The following is a 24,770-nucleotide window of genomic DNA, read 5'->3' as shown; positions in this document are numbered from 1 at the left end:
CCTCGCCCGGCTAGTTTTTTGTATTTTATTTTTTAGTAGAGACGGGGTTTCACCGTGTCAGCCAGGATGGTCTCGATCTCCTGACCTCGTGATCCGCCCGTCTCGGCCTCCCAAAGTGCTGGGATTACAGGCGTGAGGCACCGCGCCCGGCCTCTGATCCGTGTTTCTGACTGCCTTCTGGAAATACTCCTGGGACTTCAATCACAACCCATCCTAAATGGTACTTGCCATGTTTCTGCCAGATCAGCTTTTTCCCCTGTCGTCCCCAGTTCTGCCAATGACACCAGACTTCCTATCCCTCAAAAATAGGTAATTCTTTGGTGCAACTTTTAGCTGCTTCTCCTTCAATCCTCATGTCTGCAAGCTGCCCCTCGGTTGCAGAGTGATTGGAATTCTACTTCCATAGGGCTGGGCACAAGCGTGGCTTCCCTCTTCATTGCTACTGTACCTCTTGAGTCCTTCCTGCCTGGGTCATGCAGGGGCCTCCTCACTCATCCCTTCCAGCTTCCTTCCTTCAAATGTAGCCTGTGTACATTATCACGTCATCCTCCCGGAAGCCCAGCTCTAACCAGGACGTTCCTGCCCAGTCTCTCCACAATGCTCCCTTGCCCAGTGAGTCACATGTGAACTCCACCCTGGTATCCCGGGCCCTCAGAAACCCACCCCCAACAACCCTTCCTGGACTCATGCCTCGTCCTCTGCACCGCACTCCTTACGGCTCTCTGGAGATGCTTAAATGTTTCCCAGCACTGTTCATTTGTTTATATCTCATTGTCTCTGACTCTCTCCGTCAATTCTCCACATAGTAACCAGAGGAATCTTTTTAAAAACATGATCTTATCATGTTAGTCCTTGGTTTAAAACTCTCCAATGGCTTTTCGTTGCATGCAGTATAAAACCCAAACTTCTAAACATGGTCTACAAAGTCCTACACGGTATGCCATATATGATATACTCCTGTATTTCATCCTCCGCTACCCTCAATTTGTAGAATTCAGCCACACTGGCAGACTGGGTCAGCTATTGTGAGCAGAATCATTAATTCAGCCAAATCTGGACACTTGGTCGTGGTTACCATGAGTGCTGTGTTGAGAAAAATCCTGCAGCCACAATTCTGTGTGGGTTCTCTGTTTTTGAACGGGTCAAGCTCATTCTTCCTCTATCTCCTCCCACCTCAGGCCCCTTCAGGGATGGCTTTCATCCTCAGGGCTCTGCTTCAATGCATGCCCTCAGAGAGTTCCTTCCTGGTTGCTACATCCCCTTCTGCTGAGTCCACATGTGGCGGCAGAATTGTTCTCAACAAAGCACTCATGGTAACCACAACCAACTGGCCAGATTTGGCAGAATGAATGATTCTACTTACAATACCTGATCCAATCTGATCCTCTAGCTATTGTTAGATGGAAAAACTGAGGCCTAGAAGAGCAAAGATACTTACTCAAAATCCAAGCAGGAGTTAGCAGTAGAATCAATATTAGAGCTCAATTATTCCTGTTAGGCTATTATTTTTCCTTTCCACTGAGCTCTTCCCTGTTTCTAATTCATCAAGGTGGGTGGTCCCAAAGCATAGGAAGATAGCTTCTAGACCCACAGGATATAGGAAGAAAGGCCAGAAAGACCAGTGCACAGGGGCTCAGCAGGGCCTCAGCAAGGGTGTTGCAGGTTGTCTGTCACTGCAGAAGGAGTCATACACTGAAGGCTGGGGAGAGGCGTTGCCATGGTGATGGACCCGCCAAAGAAGGGCTTAGGGAGCAAGCTGCTAGACAAGCTGACTCTTAAATCAGCACATTACCAAATACTTAAAAAAAAAAAAAAAAAAAAAAAAAAAAAAAAAACCATAAAAAAGATTTCCATCCTCCGGCAGGGCTGGGAGGAAAATCCTAAAGTCACTCTCTCGAAATCTGTCTGGGTCCGAATCAAAGATACAACTGATTTTCCCAGCACACTATTTTTTGAACCAGGAAGAATTTTGTCCACCTTCTCATTTTGGGGTTTCCCAGAGATCTCAGCAAGGTTATCTGCTGAAGGTCATGTAGCAAGCAAAGGTGGAGGAGGTAGAGGCTATAGAAAAAAAGGTGTGGGGTGACTTTCTCCTTCTTCTGTGATGACTTTTTGGAGGCACAGGTCACCCTGCCACATCTTCACGGTTACTTATACCCACTCACCTCCAAGACTCTGCCACTGATGTATCGGTCACAAGTCTCACATTTAATGCCAAACTGGGCGTGGTAGTCAGACTCGCAGTATGGAACACCATCCCTGCAAGAAGAAGTTCACACAGGATGAGGAAGCTAGAGAGGATCAGTGAGGGTGTGCATGGCAGTTAGATTCAGGACCTGCAGCCTGTGGTGACTGAGCCAAAGTTCGATGCTCCTCCTTTAATAAACAATTTCATCTGTATGAAAGAATCATCTGACTGTGCTCCCAGATCAGTGTATGACAGGAAGCCTCCTGGGACCACCTCCCGTGTGCTCCATTTTTACCCAATGCTTATCACTTGGCGGACAGTGATAAGATTGTTATCTCTTATTCTTGTACTACCCCCTATAACTAATAGCCACTAACATTTCTTGCTGGTGTGTGCCGGGCTCTTTGATGGTGTTTGACGAACAACACTTTGAGTCAGAATTATTAGTATCCCCATTGTGTAGGTGAGAAAACCCAAGCATAGAACACTTTAGTAACTTGTCCTAGGCCACCCAGGATGACCTAGAGCTGGGATTCAAACCCAGGTGGTCTGGTTTCTCACCCAGGTTGTCATGAGGATTAAAGAAGATGGGTCCGGTGTACCCTAGGGCTCAGGACAGTGCCTAGCCATACTGAGTACTCAGCAAATGGCAGCTGGAGGTCGCCATGATTGCTGAGAGGGGGTCTTTGAGGAGGACATTTGGTTCTCAATTCTCTAGGACTGATGTAGAGATAATTGGGGGCATCGGAGAGCTTAGCTTAGATTCTGGGCCCTGCCTCGCTCTAATGACCGAGTCTAAACTCTGAGGAGAGAGAAACATTTCTTTCACTTTTGGGTGTAAGAGAACTTGGCTCAGACACTGAGAGACCTAAAGGAGAGGCACATCACTTTTCCATCTCGAAGCTGTTGCCCTGTTGAGGTTGCTGGGGGTCCACCCTGACAGAAGCAGCAGTGAGGACTCCCATCTGACCAAGGTCTGGAGGTGTGACTGTGCCCACAAGGCAAGGACTTGTTTGTGAGCCCTTGAGACAAACCTCCCCCAACCCTTTCAATTCCTCCCCCGCTCAATCAGGTTCTCACTCTGTGGGTGCGGGAGGATAGCTCTGCAGGGAGAAAAAGTCATTTGTTAGAAGGTGGATGTGAGGAGCCAACAAGATTTGAGTACAAATGCCAACACAATCTCTTTTGGATCCATTGTTGGTGAGGCCTTGGGGAATTAGCAATACACAATTCTAAAAGAGGATGGTAAAATGAGTATTTACTGGGCACTTATTGGGTGCTAAGCACAGATCTCTGAGCCCTTACACAACCCTTTGGGTAGATTATCTTCTCTCTATTTTTATAAATGAGGAAACTGAGACTCTGAGCAGTGGAGTCCCTTGCCAAGGTCACACAGGCTGGGCTTCTACCCTCGGCATCTGATGCCTGAGCCAGTGCCTCTGAGTCCCCTGCCACTCTGCCAGCAGCCAGGTAAGGGGCCCAGAGCTAGGCTGTAGAGATACCAGGTGTGGTAGGCAATCTGGGCTGGGCCTCCTTGAGAGGAGCTCTGAACAATCCCTTAAGTCCCTAGAGAATTCTGATTTAGGATTCCAGACTTAAGCACTCCTGGCCAGCAACGTACTAAAGGCACTCCTTGCTTGGCAAGCATAGAGGGGAATGTCAAACTCCTGCTAGCATGGCATCGAGAGCTCTTGGTGATGTGACCTCAGCTCACCTATGCAGCCCAGGATCCAGCTTCACCTGGGCACATATTTGAGCTCCTATACAGGATGGAGATGTCCAACATCCACCTACCACCCTGGCCTTGCCCAGGCTGGCCATTCTGCCTAGAAAGTCTCCTTCTTTGCATTTTTGAGTCTTACCCCCACCTTCCACGGAGCTCTCAGAGATTCAAGATTCTACTTCATGCTAGTTAGTAGTCATCTCTTTTTTCTCTGAATATTCACAGCCCTTTACTTGTTATCTTGGACACAGGCAGGTGTTGTTTGGCCAGCATCCATTTCCCCTTCTGCTGGTAATAGTACCTCACCTGGATTTCGCTTTGGAAGCCACCCCTTCCCAGTTGAGGTCCCTGTGGGTCACCAGGGGCTGCTCTCTGGCTCTAGGGTTCAGATCCTCTGGGTCAGTGATTGGTCAGGAATGGGTATGTGACCTAACAGTGGCCAAATCAGAGGCAGCCCTGGGACGTTTGCTGGAGTTCCTGGGAAGGAGGCCTCTTCCTCTGCTAGGCTTGGTATGAAAGCCTGGAGTGTCGGCAATCTTCTTTGCTAGCACTTGGGGAGGGCCAGGTTGAGAACTAATCCACCATGAAGACAGCAGAGAAAGACAGGGACAGAGAGAGAGAGAGAGAGAGAGAGAAAGAGAGAGAGAGAGAGAGAGAGAAAAAGATAGAGAAAGACAGAGACTTCTGAAGTACTAATGACATCCTTAAGCCCCTGGATTCCTCCATGCCTGAAGCCAGTGTGCCTCTGGCCTTCCCATATCTGTGAGTTAATAAACTCCTATTTTTGCTTTTAATTGAGTTGGAGTTGGGTTTTCTGTCGCTTAGGATCAAAAAGGTCTTAAAGAATAAAGCTTGTCTGGGCTCCTGATCACACATTCCCTGGTGTCATAATTCTTCATGAATGCAGCATATGTTTCCTGTATTAGAATACAGCGTCTTGACAGGAGAAGCATGTGCATTGCAGCTCTGTGTGCTTGCCACTGCCTGGCATCAGGCCAGAGAGTGGCATCTAGAAGCGTCTGGGGTCATGTGGTATCAAAGCTATGACAAAGGGTCTGTGCTGATAATTGCTTTTAGGTACTTGAGTATATAAAGGTGGTCCCTGGGGCCTAGCAACAAGGGGACGCTTGTCTAATACTGCAGTGTGTGGGTCACTGGAGGTTGGCCTTTCTGGATACCTGTGCACCCATCACCTCCTCTCATTTCCATTAAATTCATTCAGCAACTATGTTACTGACTGTGGGTCAGGCGTGGCTCTCAGGGCAGGGGATATAGCAGTGATTAAAACAAAGCCCCTGTCCTGGTGGGGACAGAGATTAAACACTATTATTGGAGCAAGTTATTTACTCTCTCAAGTCTAAGTACTCAGGGGGGATAAATTCCTCAAAGGGGCAGTTATGAGGATTTAAAGTGATACAAAGTAGTGAGTTCCTTCTCCATAATTAAAGCACAATAAATGGTAGGTAGTATTACTAGCATTATTACAAAGTTACCAGGGATAAATATGTAATTATCAACGGTGGCAGCCTGTGTGAAGGAAACAAACAAGGTACTCTGAGGGCCCAAAATGGGGCAGTAAATGAGAGATGGCCGGAGGAGAAGGCATGGGGACCGAGACCAGAAGGGAGAGAAGGGCCAGCAGGTGTGTGAGGAACAGGGAGGGTGTCTCGGGCAGAGGGAACACCCTTGGGAGGGTCCAACAGGGGAAAGAGGCTGCTGGGAAAGATGCCGTTTGGCCAGAGTGCAGCAGCAGATGGAAAGGAAGGGAGATGATGCTGGAGGTGGGCACGGGACCGATGGGGCAGGCCCCACAGAATGCAGATGCCCAGGCAGCTGGGGCAGGAGCGGGGGGACCCACTTGCTGATGTACTCCCCGGTGAGGATGACGCTGCAGGTCTGGCACTTGAAGCAGCTGACGTGCCACTGCTTGTCCAGAGCCAGGAGTGACTGGCCATGTTTGATCTCCTCCTTGCACCCGGCACAGTCTGCAGAGACAAGAGGACACTGCTGAGCAAAGCACCCTGGGCCCTTTGACCCCTGCTATCTCAGGCTCACGTTGAGGAAACCCCTCCCTGAATGCCAGTGTTCCCATAGTTGCTCCCACCCTGACACTGGCAGCTGCCCAGAGGCTCTCCCAGGGGAGAGGAAAGGCCACTGGAGCCCTGGCCTCTTGACAAGGGGTCTTGGTGTAGGGGAGAAAGAAAGACCTCCCTGCTTGTCATCAAGACCACATTGTTCACTGAAAGTGGACCCTGCGCTGCTTCCAGCCCTCCTCAAATTGCTAACTAAGCTCTGCCGCTGTCCATGACCTTGCCATCTGCAGTGTCAGCATCACCTGGAAGCTGACAGTGTGCAGCATCGCAGGCCCCACCCAGACCTCTTGAATTTTAACAAGACCTCCATGCAGAGTGAAGTTTAAGAAGCACTGCTCCTGGGGTTGGGCTAAGTATACATTTTTTCAAACTCTTAGGCTATATACTCAATGGCAAGGGCAGTGTTTATATTTTGTGGTTAAATCTATTCCTTTGCCTAGCACAGTGCTCAGCCCGTAACAGGAACTCAAAGCATATTTACTGAATGTGTATGAATGAATGGGCCTGATGGTACCCAGGTAACAAAGAGAATTTCCACGCCCACCCCTTCCCCATTGTGCTTCACACATTGAACATGTGCCTTCCCAGGTGGCAAGGATTATAGGGCCTGATAAGACTGTCCCAAACCAGAAAGGTGCTCTCACTCCCTGTCATGGTCACCCTGGAATGTGAGTTGGGGCCAACAGAATGTGGGCCAAGCCTAGCATCAGCTTGTTGCTCAATGAATGTCTGGAGAGGGTCCGGAAATGGAGCCAACATCCAAGGCACTTGGCAACTGCTGGGAATTCAGGCCTAGCCAACTGGATGACCCACTTTGGAGGAGGAAAGGGTCATGGGGCAAAGTTGACCAGAGGAAAAACTTCTCTGTTGGCTCCATAAGACAAATGCACACTTGGGAGTAGTGAGGAGAGCAGAAACTGCATGTAAAGTTAGGGGATGCTGGCTGGACAGCCCCCACATCCAGCTGGGAGACTGTCCTAGAAGAAAAGATGATGTGTCTGCAAATCTAGGAAGGGTGGTGGGTCCGGCCAGCTGTGCGGAGGGTCTGGGGCCCTGATGAAGTGTTTGTATGAGTCAGTTCCCACAGTACTCCGCCTCTTGGCTGTTGCATGCCTTTCTAACATCCCTTAGTACAAGTTGGGGGCAGAAAGGTCTCTACTTGCAAAACGCTTCAAGCCCCAGGCCTTCAGATGGGGGTTGGGAGAAGAAAGAGTTTTGGGATTTATCTCTCTTCCTTTCTATTCTCCTGGCGTAAGTCTATAAGTCTATTTGCACCCCCTGCCCAATAATTAGACTCCAGAATGCAATAGCTTAGAGAGGTCAGGTACCCCCTTGTCTTTTACAGATAGACAGGGATCTGAAATGACTTGTCCATGCTCAGTATAGATGAACCCAAGGACTGTAGACACCTGGTCAAGCTTTCTAGGCCACTAATACTGAACTTGTATCTCTGTGGGCCTCCCCAACAGGGCCTCAACATTCCACGGGGGTTCGGAGCTCACAGAGTATTTGGTCAAATATCCCACTCAATGCAGTAACCTACAGCATTCTTGACAAGTGGGCACTCCTCCTCTGCTTAATCACCTCCAGTAGTGGGCAGTTTAACTCCTCCTGAGGAAGGGGTGGTGAGGAAGTCCACTCTGCCCTTGGACAGGTATGATTGTCATGACTGTCTTCTTTATGTGGAGCCGAGACTTGACTCCTGTGACTGCTCCCATTCTTATGCATCAAGAATAATCCACCTCTTTTCCCATATGACAGTCCTTTCAAAGAATTAAAGACAACTATAGTTTCTCTCTTCTTTATTCCTTACACTTTTTCTTGCTTGACAAGGTCATCCACTGATCAAATTCACTTGTGGATTCCACGGAGAAAGACGTGTTATTGGCAAACAACACAATTCTCCATTTCTTCAAAAAAAACTTATTGCATAGCTGGATCCTTTCATGGCTACACTCTAGTAATGAAAATGAATCCTATCTCTTCAACTTTCAGTGGTACATCTGAGATGAATTTAGCCCCTTGAGTTAAGCTGTAGGAGATAGTACAGCACAGTGGGTAGAGGCTGGGTTGAGAGTTGGAGTGAGTGGTGGGAAGTTGGCCTAGGAGAGAATCCCAGCTCCTTCCCTTATGAATTGTGTGGTCTCTAAGCCCAGACTTACTCATCTGAATATCTTCCTTAAAACACTGGTGTGAAGGTTAACTAAAATCAGGCCCGTTAGGCCTTAGCACAATGCTTGGCCCATATGTATCCAATAAGTGGTTGTTGTCATTATTATTTCATATCCTCCTGTTTTTAACCCACATTCTGTGCATTACCCAATCTCTGTTCTGAAGTCAGGAGTGATAGTCTTTTTGTAGGGAAGCCTGCTGATTCTCTGTGAGAATTCTGGGACGTCTTCTCCATGTGGCTTTTCTTTTTATGTTATACTGCTGCTCCCCCATTATATCAGCTTCTTATTTATTAGGACCTTTTCTCCCTCTTCTTCCTCCTTTTACTCTTGACCACCAGTGGAGCCTCAGGCATGCCACCAGGGAGCCCGTGGGTCTGGTGTAATAAATAGAATCAGGAAAACCACACCCTGTTCCAAGTTGGTGTCTGCAGAGCCAGCTGTCCACTCCTCCATATGTTCCTCTCAATTCCAAAATTACAGTCTTCAGCTGGCAGAATGTATGATGCTACCACCTGTCCCTCACAGATCCCTCAGTTATAAACTGAGGCCTCCTAAAGACATTAGACAGTCATTTTAATCTTTTTTAGACTGTGTCATTCATTCTATTTAAATCAGCAAAAATGAGTGGGTTTTGTGAGTCATAGCAAGCTCCGTACCTTGTTTTAGGCAACTAATCCAGGAAGACTAGACACTTCCCAAGTTGCAAGTCATGTCTCTGGTACATGCAAGTCATGTCTCTGGTGTTAAGGGAATAGGATCTAAGGCCAGACTGGCTGCTCTCACATTCTAGTTCCATTATTCGTTATCTGGGTGACTTTGGGCAAGTCATTTATGCTCACTGAGTCTCAGTTTCCTCATCTATAAAATAATCACTCTTATCTCCCTCATAGGGTTGTTGTAATGATTAAATGAAATCTTCTGTAAAAAACACTTAGTGAGGTGCTTGACAATAGTAATAATCTATGTTAGTGGTGGTGATGGTGGTGGTGGTGGTATTGTTGGTGCTGACAGTGTTGGTGGTGATGATGATGACAGTGGTGATGGTGGTAATAATATTGGTGGTGATGGTGTTGATGCTGCTGGTGATGGTGATAGTGGTAATAGTGGTGATTATGCTAGTGTTGGTGATGGTGGTGGTGATTGTGTTGGTGGTGACAATGGTATTGATGGTGATGGTGGTGTTGGTCATAATGGTGATGAGGGTGGTGATGGTAGTGATGATGGTAGTGATCATGTTGGTGGAGACACGGTGTTGGTGGTGGTCGTGGTGGTGGTGTCAATGGTGTCGGTCATGATGATGGTGGTGATGGTGGAGAAGGTGATGGTGATGATGGTGGTGGTGGTGGTACTGCTGCTACTGCATCTGATTGTTCTCAATGAGGTTTTTGCAGTATTTGGCAACAGTAACAGTTAATCAGTGTTAGCAATGATGGTGGTTATTGCGGTAGTAATGATGGAGGTGGTGGTGGTGGTGGGGATGATGGTAGTGATCGCGTTGTTCGTGACAGTGTTGTTGGTGGTGATGATGGTGGTGGTATTGATGGTATTGTTCATGATGATGGTAGTGATGGTGAAGATAGTGGTGGTGATGATTGTAGTGATGATGGTAGTAGTGATGATAATGATAATGGTGGTGGTGTTAGTGATGATGATGGTGAGGGTAGTGGTGTGACAGTGATGGCAATGGCAGTGATGGTGGTGATGTTAGTGATGATGATGGTTATGGTGGTGGTGTGATGGCAATGGTGGTGATGTTAGTGATGATGGTGATGGTGGTGATATGATGGTGATGGCAGTGGTGGTGCTGTTGCTGAGACTGCTGCTGATTCTTCTCACTGAGGTCTGTGCAGTGCCTGGAAATAGTAACAGTCAATCAGTGTTTGCAATGATGATGGTTATTGTGGTGGTGGTGATGGTGATGGTGGAGTTTCTGTTGCTACTGTTGCTGATTCTTCTCAGTGAGGCTGGTGAGGAAACATTTCTTCTACCTGTGGTAACACAATTATTTTCTCTTGATAGTTCTTGAGTATTTTTCTTGGTCTCTTTGGAGTAGACACTGCTCCTGATTTTCCAAAATATTTTTATTTACTCTCCAGAGATGAAACGTCACACTTGTAGCTTAAAAAAAACCCAATTATTTTGTTCTTCTTTTCCTTTTCCATGATATGTTCTTTTTCTTAGCAATCTCTTAAACCTGGCTTTGGTTTCCTGTATCCCATGGGAGCTCAGAAGGCCTTCCAGCACCCCATCTAGTCAGGAGCTACTTTGCATTTGCAGCATGAATAGTGACCACCTTTGGAGAAAATACCTCTGTAAAACATATCACTGTAGATCCATGGATTGATGTCTTTACTTTGTGAGTAACAAGATAAGCTATAAATACTAAGTATGCCCCCACTGGAAACTGCCCAGGTGCTCATTTTCTCCTCTTGACTCACTTTTTCCTCACCTTCTTCCACCTCCTAAACATCCAAATTATGGTGGACACATTTGGGAGCCTTTCTTTGAAAACGCACTCACATGTGAGACTCCCACATTCAGCTGAAGAACTATCCCACCTAACACAGTCGGTGATAGGTGCAGCACAAATGCACACAGTAACACACAACCCAAACTAGGGGAAGTAACAACCGACCCAGGAGTCTTAATCGCAATCTCTTTTGGTGTGCTTTCTATATTAAACCTCCACACCAATATCATCCCTCACTCTGTATTTATAGAGCATTTTATACACTGCAATGCATCCTAGTTTGATCCCCGAACTAATACATTTGCTTTCCCCAACACTCCTGTGAGGAAGATAGGAAATTCTATCCCTCTTTCATAACTGGGTAAACTGAGTCTCAGGGAGGCTTCGTGACTGCTTTGCAGCATGCAGAAGTTTGGCAGCCTCCCAACTCAGGCTCACTTCTCCCTCTCCTGCCTCACACATGGCCCCATCAGTCTCTGGGGTCCTCAGCACTGGCCACAGGGTCGTGGTCCCACATCCCAGCCTCCTTGTTTTTCTGTCACTCTGGATGATGCTTTCAAGGAGCTGTGAAGGATAACACTGTATGCACTCAGCCACCTTGACATGGAAACCTGGTTGGAGCAGCGATCTATTCTTGAGCATCATCAAGGACGCCAAAGGAAGGGCTGTGCACATTCCAGGAACAGATCCGATTTGGCTGAAAGGAAGAGGAGGCAAGGGAGGGAGCCTTCTCACTGTCTTTCTCCTCAGCTCACCACAGCTGGACGGACTCCAGAGAAGCCCCTGGGAGCTAAGCCCTGCTGACTCGGGGTGATCTCTGCTCACTCTCTCTGGCTGGATGCAGCCCAGCATGCTGACTCTGCCGGTACCATGGCCAACAGCACCCTGCACCCGCACAGTGATGCAGCACAGGAGGCTAATGGGTTTTCATTGATTCTCTTGTCCAGGCCAGTGAGAGTGTCATATAACATGAAAGAACACTGGAGCCTAGTGTGGCTTACCAAGACCCAGGGGGCCAGGTCTATGTGTGTGTGGGCACGTGCAGCAGCAGTCTGCCAAGGGCATCTGGGAACAATGATTTAGACATCTTATCACTAGGCACACTTGAGTGGGATGGACATCCCACAAATTAGAATGACCATTCTGAGGCGCGCTCCTGGTCCTCAGTTTCCCTCCAAATCTGTGGTTGGTGATAAAACATAACATTCATCATGGCATGACAGATGCTTCCTTTATCCCTAGATGGTGGTTCTGAATCTCAGGAACAGCAAATGAATCACCCAGGAAGCTTACTAGGAATGTTGATTCCTAGGTTCCATCCCTAGAGGTGCAGGGTGAGCCCAGACATTTGCATTTTTACAAGTCCCACAGTGAAGCTGATGCAGTGGTCTATGGGACCTTCTAAGAGGCACTAACACGGTTCTTGTGGTTTGCTCCCAGGGCACCCCATACTACCTCTTCTGTAAGCCATGTCCGCCAATGCTTATTAGTGGAGTCAGTAAAAATTCAGAGCCACTGGTGAAAAAACATTTGATCAGCCCTATTGAGGTATCCATGGGACATAAGATCAGGAACTCAGCTTGTCCCAGAGGAGACATACCATGTGGCAAATATGTGGCACTGGCTACCACTGTTTATGGCCAGGCAGCCCCTCTTCTCTGCATTGTTCTTGTGAAACTTGTGAGTCTGGGCCACATATCAACAGGGTCATGATGCAGGAGGCCTCCAGGTCGCGAACCTCTCCTACTTCCCTCCAGGCTTGTGGGAGCAGTTGGCAGTGCTGGGAAAGGGGAGCCCAGGGAGATCACACCCATGGACAGGGAGATACCCATGGGGAGGACTCACGGCTTGGTCCATGAATCTTGATGGGCTTACTGCTGGCCATGGACTGCGAGCACGTTTGGCACACACATTCTTTACCGCTGAAGGTCACCTTGTCTCCAATGGGGAAAGGCTTCCTGCAAGTGGGATGAGGGAGAAATTCAACACACCCTCTTCTGAGGGATTCTGTAGCTGACCACACATGTGCTCAAAGCACTTTGGTAACACATACAGCTTGAATTCTAGAGCACCACGCAAATTCAAATGCTGTTCACAGTGACAGGCCAACTTAACTGTTCAATTAGGGGCCTGGTGGTGAGAACTGGAGCCCAGTTGGGGTGTTTGTGTATTTTGGGCAGATCATGATGCTTATCTGAGCTTACATGTCTGGGTTGTAAGAAGCAGAGGTTACTAACTCCTCATATACTTGTTCTCTCTCCTGGAAGGACTTTTTCCATCCCAATTTGATCTATTCCCATATGTCAAGGATTCATTCAACTCCCAAACTTACCAAAATTTCTTCCTTTTCCTACTCAGGCATTTTTCAAAATCCCCCTTTCCAATAGGAAGTTTGTAAGTCTGTAAATAATCTCTTCCTCTCCTCCTCCGGATTTATTCAGTTTCCACAGCTGAGGAGTCTCAAATTGGTACAGGCTCTGCCTCCCCAACTAAATTATGAACCGTGTACAGAATCCCGGGCACCACCACGCCCACTGTTGAGCTGCTCTCGCCCATGCAGTGGGATGCCTGTTATGAGGACTCTGAGCACAGCACCTAACATTGGCTCCCAGGGGCTCCACTGCCCTTGTATCAGCACTGTGGCACAACGGAGGGAGCACTGGGTCAAGGGTCGGGGGAGCTGTGTTCTTATCGTGGCTCAGCCACTACCTTGTGGTAGAAAGACATCGCGTGATCTTGGGGAGTCACCTCATCTCTCTGGGGCTTGACAGAAACCTCATCTTGTACCATAGGAACCCTCTATGCTAACCTCTCAGGGGTCTGGGATTCCAGGGCTCAGGGCTCAGGTTTTAAGAGCCGAGTAGATGAATGAATTCCATGAGAGGATTACGTTTTCTTACACACTCTGTCATTAGTCTCAATCAGAAACTCTAGTTATTCTAACTGGTAAGTGACTGGTGGTTATTTTGTGGGGAGAATAATTAATCTATACATTCCTTTCCCAATTAAAAAAATACATATATACTCCAATCATGCTTTACTTATGATGTAATCAGAGCTATCCATTAACATTTAATGTATTTGTGGGCAGGGCTGAGCTTTCTTCATTTTTTCATCTCCTTAATGTGTTGCTTGGCATTCAGTGAAGTCTTAATGTACACTTGCTGAATTAACAAGTGATGGAGATGCAGAGGGTGAAGCAGGAGGCAGTGATGAGCTCTCCATCCCAAGAGATGTCCCGAGAGCAGGTAGATGACTATCATCATGATAATGAAAGGAATAATAAAAACGGACACTCTCACATACTGGTCACTGAGCTAATGTCCTTGCATCATTATCTCATTAATCTTCAAGAAAACCCCGTGAGGTTGGATTGGCTTTGACCTCCATTTTACTGGTGGAGAAACTGAGGCTTACAGAGGTGGGGGTCACTTGCCAGGGTCACTCCAACAGCATGAAGTGGTGCCAGGATGATGGAGGAAGGCTATGAACAGACATCCCTGTCCCACCTGTGGATGAGGGTGTGGGAGGCTGGGCCTGATCCACAGTTTCCAAACTGAGTTCTGAGAGACTCAGTGGTTTCTTTGGGGGCCTTTTGAGAGGAATTGGGAGGCTGAGTTTGGAGGTACAGATCCTCACTCTGCCTATCACAGGACAAACCAGTGTTTTAGATCAGATTGTATTTTATAAGAAAGATTCAGATGCAACAGTGTTTGAAAACCACTGGCCCATCAGATCCCTCCACACCTGAGGTTCCAGAAATCTAAGTGCCCAGCATAAACCTTGTACACCCCAGAATTTCCTGGAAAAAGCCAGGTCTTCCCCTGCCCCGGGGGCTTATGCAGAGGGTCCCAGTCCCTGCTGGTCACCCGCTCACCTGCACAAGCTGCACACGAAGCACTTGGGGTGGTAGGTGCGGCCCAGGGCGGAGATGACTTCGCCTGTGATGAAGTCCCGGCAGCTGTCACAGCGGGTGCCATAGAGTTGCTGGTAGTCCTGGGTGCAGATGTACTCCTGGTTCTTGAAGAAGAAGCCTGACTGGGCCAGGCCACAGCCACATACTTGGGGAAACAAGGAGGAAAACAAGGAGGAAAACAACGGCAGGTTGAGTGCAGGGAGGGTCTGCAAGCAGAAGGTCCTCACTGGGGGAAATGCTGGTGTCTGACTGTGTCATGAGTGGCCACAGAATGGTAACATGTCAGACTTCACAGGCCTTTGGGGCCAGAATTCCTTAAAGAATGGCCAGTAGGCCACTAGCATCAGTATCACCCTGAGAGCTTCTTACAATCCAGATGCCTGGGCCTGAATCAGACTTCCTGGAACTGAGGCCAGGGCATCTGCATTTGAACAGCACTCCCCAACCCCACTAGGTTGACTCTGATGCACACTAAGAAGCACTGATGTGTACATTCCTCCCAACACACAAATGAAAAGTTTAAGCTGTGCAGCTCACGCAAGGCTGCACAGCTGGTGGAAATATGAATGTAATAAAAGAACCACTCAGTTAAACATTTCCTGGGTACTTCCTATGTGCATGATTCTGTGCCAGGTGAAGAGCAGTGTGGGGACCATATGCTCCAAATCCCAACCTGGAGATACTTTCGGATGGCAATGGGATGGATGGTTTGAAGTCTAGAATCTGTGCTCACCATAGCCATAAGGAGTGAGGGGTGTCTATTCCCAGGCAGGAATAATAAAACACAATCCCTGAACTTCAAAGAGCTAAAAATGCTGCAGAGAGAAGATCATATAGAAAAAAATGTCCCATATCGTTGGTGACGGGCCACAGAGCCAGTGCAAGCAGTAAGGACTGTGAATGAGGTAGAAGAAAGAAGCCTTGTCGGTTGCAAGGGATCATGGGAGGCTTTTCAGAGGAGGTAGCATCTGAGTTGAACACTAAAGGAATAGAATGAGCCAAAGCACAGAGGCAGGAAGGTGCAAGTGATATTTGATTTGTGTGAAGGCTAGACGTAGGGGTGGTGTTTGTAGGAAGTGGTGAGAAGTAATGCAGGAAAAGATTGTTCAGACCAGTTGGAGGAAGGCCTGGATCCAGTTTAAGAAGATTAGGTTTTGTAGGATACTGAGGAGCCATGGATGTTTTTTTCCCTAGTTTAGAAAAATTTAGAAAAATATCTCAAACATATATAAAAATGGGAGAAGACTGTAATAATTCTCCATCACTCAGCTGCAAAAATGATCAATTGCACTGATGGCTTTTGAACAGAGATGCAACAGGATTTTACAAGGCGTTTCATAAAGTCTCTTGGAATATTCTTTTGGATAATAGGGATAAATAAATGTAGGACAAAATAGAAAAACAAGTAGATTTTTAGGTGTTTGAACAATTGAATTATGTGAGATCCACCCTGACTTAGAAATACGAGATTTTCCTGTAAGGAGTTAAGTTGTGACATGAACGCATTATGGGCAGAGCAGAAAGATGCAAAGTTTCTTCCAAGGGAATAAATGGCTCGCAGGGCCACCAGAGCTGTAGTAACCCACTGAATGTACCGATCAGCTAAAGCAAGGATGTGCCAGCCAGGAAGGGGGCTGGTTAGCAATCAGTGGAAGGCAACTGGGGGGCCCATTTAAATCCTGTCACCAGCTCCCCTGGTTCTGAGGCTGCTGTCTGATGGACTGACTTTCCACCTAGATTGCCTCTGAGAGGCCAGGTGCTGGCCAGGCCACCATGAAACAGTCCAACTCAAGGTCACACCTCTTGTCTACATTGATGAACAGGTATTCTGGCTTTCTACATCAGTTTCCTGAGGACTTGGTTAGTACAAGTCAGCTTTCTCAAGGGTGATCAATGATGGGAAAACCAATAAGATAGTTACCAAGCCTGTAAGTCTGAAGAGTCAGCCTGGAACTGAGTGGAAACACCCCAGCAAATACTACCTCACCTTTAACAGAGAAAGTTGTTTCACAAAAGCAGCCAGGTTAAAAATAAGAGAGAGTGCCAGGTCAATGCCAGGAATATTTCATAAGTGTTTGTTCACCTCTGGGGACTGGAGGCTTAAAGGGTGAGGCTGAGTGAGGAGGAGGCAGCTTCAGAAGTCACTGCATGCGGGGAACAGCTCAGGACAGTGGGAGACACAATGGTCTGAGAGTCAGACCACCCAATCTCTGGTCTCATCACTGAGTAGAACTGCCATGCTGTAAGTCTATGAGAAGAAAAGCTTCCTTTAGGGCTTACTCTACACCTAAACATTTTAAACTCAGTGTGGAGCATTGCTTGTGACCCCTGACCCCACCCCTATGAAGAGGCAGGAGTATGGTGGAGACGGTGGTGGTGGCAGAAATCTGGGAAGGGTTCATCTTCCATCAGGCATTATGAAAATTCATCACATCAAACCATGTCTGGTCTCACGAGCAGGCAAAGCCAGAGCACAGGCTGTTCTGGGCCGTGCAGGTGGTGGAGCAATTGACTTCATGGCTGTGGAATCAATTAGGTCATGGCCTACAACCTCACTGGAAACAGCTCCTGTTTTTTCCCTTTTTTTTTTTCTCCTTTGTCTCCCTTGCCAACTCCACCCCCAGAGCCACCTCTCCCAGTGGAGAAATCCAGGCGACCGTAGGAAAACTTGGAACAATCAGTCCTCTTTTTCTCCCAAGGAACTGAAGGAGGAAGTTTTTGGTAGAAAGGATGTAAAGGTTGATAAGTCTCTCAGGGGTTCCTGGAAATACAGCAGGGAGCACAGGGATGGAAGGCAAGCTGGACCAGCATGACAGATGGATCTGAGGCTGAGTGGAGCCAGACATTCAAATAACAGGAAAGCCACGGAGAGGGTTTGCAGTACGGAACTGATGTGGAATGAATATACCTGTGGCAGTCGTTATTCTGTGAATCAAAAAAATGAAGTCTACCAATTAAAAACAGTGGACCATATGGATTAACAATGGAATGGAATATTGAACGTTAAAACTGCTTTGAGCAAATCCAGTATAAATGCTCAATGTAAATATAAGGCCCAGAAGGAGGGCTTGCACACAGCCCCGGAATGTGTCAGTGAACAATGTGCTATTTTGTAGGTTATTGGACCTTTGTCCGTGGTCCTGTTCTAGCACTCAAGTGCTGGGAGATTTTGAAAAAGTTACCCCAGCTCTCTGGAGCTCATTTGTAAGATGAAGGGGCTGGGTGGTTAACTGAGGACACACCTAGATCAGAAAGTCCAAGACTCTGTGATACAATTTTAGTGATTTTCAACTTTTCGAATGAGACTGGATTTTATGGAATTTCAAAATCCAAGAGTTAGAAGAGTCCCTGAGGGTGATCTAATTCATTATTTAGAACATTTCATTGTGAAATATACTATACATAGAGAAAATGTATAAAATATATATGTACGGTTTAAGGAATAGTAAAATAACTCCCAAGTACCCACTACTGAGTTTATGAAACAGAACACCGCCAATTCCTTAGAAGCCTCTCCTCTCCGTAAGAGCACCTCTGTCCCATACTGTCCCTAATTATGTGTTTACCATTCCCTTGCTTTACTTTATAGTTTTACACCTGTGATGTATCCATCAACAATATTTTGTTTAGTCTGACCTGTTTTTGAGCTTTATGTTGATGGAGTCATACTGCAATTGTCCCATACCTGCTTCATTCCCTCAGTATTGTGTGTTGAGATTCATCCACATCAATGCACGTAACTGCTGTTCACTCATTTTCACTGCTGTGCTGTATTCCATTGCCTGAATACATCACAGTTGGTCTACTCCACTGCTGAAGGGCATTTGAGCTACTTGCAGTTTTTTGTGGGGTAATGTCTCACTGTTTTCCAAAGAGCTTTTCCTATTTACCTTCCCACCAGCAGTTCCCACTGATACATATCATCAACAGTACTTAGTAATATCTGACATATTTGGTCAACATAGTGGATGTGAAATGATGCCATTTATAATTTTGTGATTTCAAATTTCATTTGCCTAATGATTAATGAAATTGAGAATTTTTTTCAAGTGTTAAAATACCTGCTAATGTTTTTTGCTCATTTTTTAAATTTTAGACTTGTAGAAATTCTTAATATATTTTAGAAATCAATCCTTTTTCAGTCATTTATTACAAATATCTTCTGCAATTTTGGGCTTGCTTTTTGCTCCCCTTTTCTTGTTTTTGGATGAACCAAAGTTCTCAGTTTTTATGTTGCTGAATTTGTAAATCTTTTCCTTTACGGATTGCCCTTTCTGTGTCATGTTTCAGAAATTATTCTCTACGCTGAAATCCTAAAAGATATCTCCTATATTGTCTTCTAAAAATTTTATTGAGCTGCCTTTCATAGTAAAACTGTTAATCTACCTGGAATTGACTTTAGGGAATGATATACAGTAGGGATCTGATTTTCTCCCACATGGATAATTAATCATCTCAGCATCATTTATTAAGCAGTCTAATCTTTCCCCACTGATCTGCAAAAAGCAAGTTTCCATATATATGGAAGTTTGTGTTTAGTTCTATATTCAGTTCCATTGGTCTATTGATCTCTCCTTAATCCAAGATCACATGGTCTTAATAGGTTTTAATAACAAATGATGATATCTGGTAGGACAGGCCCTCTTGCTTTGTTGCTCTTTAGGAATGCTTTGATTATGCCTGGCCTTTGTCAAGAATAGAATTTTAACTGATTTCTTAATTTCTATGGAAAGCCTTACGGAATGTATTAGAATTGTTTTGAATATATAGTTCAACCAGAGTAGAACTGTCATCTTTTTGATATTTCTATCTTTCTATCAGAGAACTTAGCATATTAAAAAATTACTTAGGTCTTTAATGTCTTTCTTATGATATTCTATAAAGTTAACAATTTTATAATTTTTATCTTATACAACTTTATAAAATTTATTTCTAAATTAAATTTTTTTTCTTGTTCAGGTAAATGGTGTCTTGATTGTTAATGGTGAATACAAATGCAATTTTTTTCTATATTTATTCTGTATTTAGTAACCTTAATAAACTCTTATTGACTTTCTTTTTAGTATTATTATTTCAGAATGTATCTCTAAAATATTAGGATTCTTTAAAAAAGTCAACCACAATAATCTAAAAGCATTGAAAATAATGTCTACTAAGGCATTATCAAGTCAGTGAGTTCAAGTTTTTCCAGTTATCCCATTCTTGTTTTCTTTTCTTTTTTTTGTTTTAGTGATTAGTTGTTTGAATAAAAATCTATCAAGGTTCACACATTGCATTTGTTTGACGTACCTCTTAAGTCCCTTAATTGCTATTTTTCCTTCTTATTTTCTCCTTGCAATGTATTTATTAAAGACACTGAGTCATTTCTGCAGTTTGAATTTCGCTGATTGTACCCCTATGTTGTTGATTAATTTCTTTTACATTTTCTGTAAATGGTGGTTATATCTAGAAACTTGAAATTCAGGTCTGATTATTTTTTTCTTTTTAGGAATAATCCTACATTGATGTTCTGCACTTCTATGATTTGGGGTGGTGGTGTTGGTGAGTAGAAATGGCTACTGATGATCATTGCTAGATACATTATTTCATTACAGCTTTGCAAAATTAAAATATTCTAATGATTTAATTCTTCATTTATTAGGTGGAGTGTTTCTTTTTCTTTCTTTTTTTATTTTTTGTGAGACGGAGTCTCGCTCTGTCGCCCAGGCTGGAGTGCAGTGGCGCGATATCGGCTCACTGCAAGCTCCGCCTCCCGGGTTCACGCCATTCTCCTGCCTCAGCCTCCCGAGTAGCTGGGACTACAGGCGCCCATAGGTGGAGTGTTTCTGTAGATAGAAAATTTCATCAACCCTTGCTTACAGTTAAGTACTGTACAGTTTGTACAATAGGTTAAAGTTTTGATTCTTTGCCCATATTGTTTGTTTCAAAATAATTATTTCACCAGCATTATCTAAAAGTGACCAACGGGTTCTTTTCCTTTCTCCTTATTATAAACTAATTTTCTTATTGATTTTACTAAATTGTAGATTATTTTGGGTTTTCTCTGCAGACAATTATATAATCTAAAAATAATTACATTTTTTTTTTCCTTTTCAAACCATATAACTTTTATTTCTATATCTTGCTGAATTGTCTAGGATCCTCCAGACCAAATGTTGAACAGAAGTCATAACAGTAAGCACCTCTATCTTGTTCCTGATCTTAACGAGAATGCTTTCAGCATTTTACCATTAAATGTTTCCTTTATATATTTTGTACACATAATCCATCAGTTATGACAGCTTTCTTCAATTCCTCCTAGTTTTAAAAATTACTAGGTATACGGGAGGCTGAGGCAGGAGAATGGCATGAACCCGGGAGGCGGAGCTTGCAGTGAGATGAGATCGCTCCACTGCACTCTAGCCTGGGCGACAGAGCAAGACTCTGTCTCAAAAAACAAAAACAAAAACAAAAACAAACAGACAAACAAAAAAAACAACTAGATATAAGTGGGTTTTAAATTCTATCTAGTACCTTCTCTACTCTATTAAAATAATCAAATATTTTTATCCTTTCCTATCTTTATAGCAAAATATATTAGCCAGTTTTCTAATATTAAGCCAATTTCAAATTTCTGGAATAGACTCAATTTGGTCAGTTATGCTTTATTTTTCACACTTTCCTCAACTTGGTTTGCTAATATTTTGTCTAAGATTTTTAAATCTATGTTCATGAATGATATGGACATATGATTACTTTTCCTTGTTTGGTATTGTGCTGGTTCAAATGAGTTGGGAAGTATACCCTTTCTCTCTTCTCTGAAAGACTTTCTATACGACATAGATGATTTGTTTTTGAATGTTTTGTAGAACTTGATTCTAACGCTGATTTTTGTTTCTTTGGTGGTAGAAGAGTCTTAACTACACATTCACAAATTCAATATCTTGGATGATTATAGGACTACTCAGGTTTCAAAATTTCTTCTTGAGTAGGTTTTAGTTGGCACTCAAGAATCGATAAATTTTGTTATCTAAGTTTTAAAATTTATTACTCTAAATTGTTTATAATATTTCTTATTATGTCTTTAATTTTAATAGCAGCTACAGTGATGTGACTATTTTAATTCTTAAGATTGTTCATTTGTATATTTTCTCCCATTACTTGAATAATTTTGCCAGAATTTTGTCTATTTTACTTGTATTTTTAAAGAATCAACTTTTGTTTTGTTAATCCTGCCCATTGTGTGTTTTTTATTTGATTAATGTCTATTATATTATTTCCTTCCTTCTATTTTACTTGGATTCATTCTGCTCTTCAAACTTTTTGAGTTGAACACTTGGTTCATTAATTTTCAAACTTATTCTTTTCTATTGTGATAATTTAAGGCTACACATTTTCCTCTGAGTACCACTTTAAACTACATTTTGTAATGCTAGTTTTTGATACATAGTATTTTTGCTATCTTTCAGTTTCAAGTGTTTTCTGATTTTCATTAAGATTTTGCTAAGCATGCCATCTTTCATCTCAGTTCTGCCATCTGGGGATCATGTTTCTTCTGCTTACAGAACATATTTTTAAATTTCATTTAATGAGAGTTTGTTGTTGGTAAATTCAGTTTTAAAAAATCTAAACATGTTTTTACTTTGCTTTGGGTCTTTTATTTTAACAGTTTTTGTTTTGTTTTGAGACAGGGACTCGCTCTGTCGACCAGCCTGGAGTGCAATGGTGTGATCACAGCTCACTGCAACCTCCGCCTGCTGGGCTCAAATGATCCTCTCACCTCAGCCTCCCAAGTAGCTGGGACTACAGGCGTGTGCCACCACGCCCAGCTAATTTTTGTATTTTTTGTAGAGAAGAGGTTTTGCTATGTTGCTCAGGCTGCTCTCAAACTCCTGGGCTCAGGTGATCCGCCTGCCTCAGCCTCCCAAAATGCTGGGATTACAGGTGTGTGCCACCGCACCCAGTCCATTTTAACAGTTTTAATGAGATACAATTCACAAGTCATATAATCCAACAATTTAAAATGTACAATTCAACCATTTCTTAGCATATTCACAAAGTTGTGCAATCGTTACCACTATCTAATTCCAGAACGTTTTCATCACCTCCAAAACAAGCCACAAACCCATTAGAAATCACTCCTTATCTTCCTCCAACTACCCCCAACCCTAGATAACCATGAATCTGCTTTCTGTCTTTATATAATTTGCCTGTTTTGAGCATTTCATACATATGAAATCCTACAATATGTAGCCTTTTGTGACTGTTTTCTTTCACATGTTTTCAAGGCCTATTCCCATTGGAGCATTAATTAGTATTTCATTCCTTTTTATTGCTAAATAGTATCCCTCTGTGGGGATAGATCACATTTTATTTATCCATTCATTGATTGATGAAGATTTGACTTTTTCTACCTTTTGGCTATTATGAATAATGCTGCTATGAACATTCATGTATATATTTCTGTGTGAACATATATTTTTATTTCTCTTGAGTATACACTGAGGAGTGGAATTTGGAATTGCTGGGTCATATGGTAACTCTACATTTCATCTTTTGAGGAACTGCCAGACTATTCTCCCAAGTAGCTGCACCATTTTACATTCCTTTCTACCAGCAACGTATGAGAGTTCTAATGTCTCCACATCCTCATCAACACTAGTTATCTATCTTTTTGATTATAGCCATTCTAGTAGATGTGAAGTGGCATCTCATTGTGGTTTGATTTGCATTTCTTTGATGGCTAATGATGTTGAGCATTTTTTTATGTGCTTATTGGACATTTGTATGACTTCTCTGGATAAATGTCTATTCATATCCTTTGCCCATTTTGAAATTAGGTTATTTGTCTTTTTATTATGCAATTTTAAGAATTCTTTATATAGCCAAGACCCAAATATTTTATCAGATTTATAATTTGCAAATATTTTCTCCTATTCTGTGGGTTGTCTTTTCACATCCTTGATGGTGTATATTGAAGTGCAAAAGTTTTAAATTTTGATACTATCTAATGAATATACTTTTCCTTTGTTGCTTGAGCTTTTGGTGTCATATGTAAGAAGGTTTTGCACAACTCAAGATCACAATGATTTATTCTTATATTTTTTCCTAAGAGTTTCTTAATTTTACCTTCTACATTTAGGTCTTTGATCAATTTTTAGTTAATTTTTATGTATGTGTAAAGAAAGAGTTTGACTTCATTTTTTGCATATGAATATTCACTTTTCCAAACACCTTTTGTTGAAAGGACCATTTTTCCCTCTTGAATTATCTCAACAGCCTTGTTGAAAATTAACCAACCATAAATATAAGAGTTCATATTTATATTTTGGATTGTATTCATTTCTATGCCTATCCTTGTGCTAGTACCACCCTATCTTATTTATTATAGCCTTGTAGCAAATTTAAAAGCGGGAAGTGTGAGTTCTCCAACTTCGTTCTTTTTAAAGATTGCTTGGCTATTCTATGTCCATCCCTTGAAATTCCATATGAATTTTAGGATCAGACCATCAATTTCGGCAAAGAAGCCAGCTGAGATTTTGAGAGGGATTGCATTTTCTATAGACTGAATTGTGTCCCCACCCCCAATTCATATGTTGAAGCCCTGACCTCCAACATCATAGTATTTGGAGACGGGCCTTTGTGAGATAATTAGGTTTAGATGAGATCATAAGGGTGGGGCCCTCATGATGAGATTAGTGCTCTTACAGCAGGAGACACTAGAGAGTTTGCTGGCTGTCCCTCTCCCTTTCTTTGCCATGTGAAGATGCAGCAAGATGGCAGCCATCTGCAAGCCAGTGCTTCCATCTTAATAACAAGTCTTTTGATTTATGAACAAGGGGCACCTTTCTATTTATTTAGGCCTTCTTTAACATTTTGTAGTTTTCAGAGTACACATTTTGAACTTCTTTTGTTAAATTCATTCCTATGTATTTCTTTGATGCTATTGCCAATGGAACTGTTTTCTCAATTTTATTTTCAGATTTTTTATTGCTACGGTATAGAAATAGAATTGATTTTGGTATTTGATCTTATATCTTGAAACCTTAATAAACTTATTATTTCTAATAAATTTTTAGTATTCCTTGGGATTTGCTGTATAAGATCATGTCACGTGCAAACAGAGATAGTTGTACCTCTTCCTTTTTAATCTGGATGCCTTTTATTTCATTTTCTTCCTTAATTAACCTAGCACTAACCTGAAATGCAATGTCAAATAGAATTGGT

At 43.5% G+C, this 24,770-nt stretch overlaps 1 protein-coding gene across 5 annotated transcripts in view; it reads right to left on the bottom strand.

Moving 5' to 3' along the window:
- The window catches only part of ABLIM3 (actin binding LIM protein family member 3), a 119,073-nt gene that overhangs the window by 47,095 nt on the left and 47,208 nt on the right, over positions 1-24,770 (bottom strand). For all 5 annotated transcript variants that reach the window (XM_028849830.2, XM_077937320.1, XM_077937322.1 and 2 more), the window contains exons 4-7: positions 14,526-14,709; positions 12,494-12,606; positions 5,770-5,896; positions 2,166-2,259 (exon numbers count right to left, since the gene is read on the bottom strand). In XM_028849830.2, coding sequence (XP_028705663.1) covers positions 2,166-2,259; positions 5,770-5,896; positions 12,494-12,606; positions 14,526-14,709 — 518 coding nt within the window. The remainder of the gene's footprint in view (positions 1-2,165; positions 2,260-5,769; positions 5,897-12,493; positions 12,607-14,525; positions 14,710-24,770) is intronic.

The sequence above is a fragment of the Macaca mulatta genome, chromosome 6 (assembly GCF_049350105.2).
Source record: "Macaca mulatta isolate MMU2019108-1 chromosome 6, T2T-MMU8v2.0, whole genome shotgun sequence".
NCBI classification, from domain to species: Eukaryota; Metazoa; Chordata; class Mammalia; order Primates; family Cercopithecidae; genus Macaca; species Macaca mulatta.
This window is presented reverse-complemented; position numbering and strand designations above follow the sequence as displayed.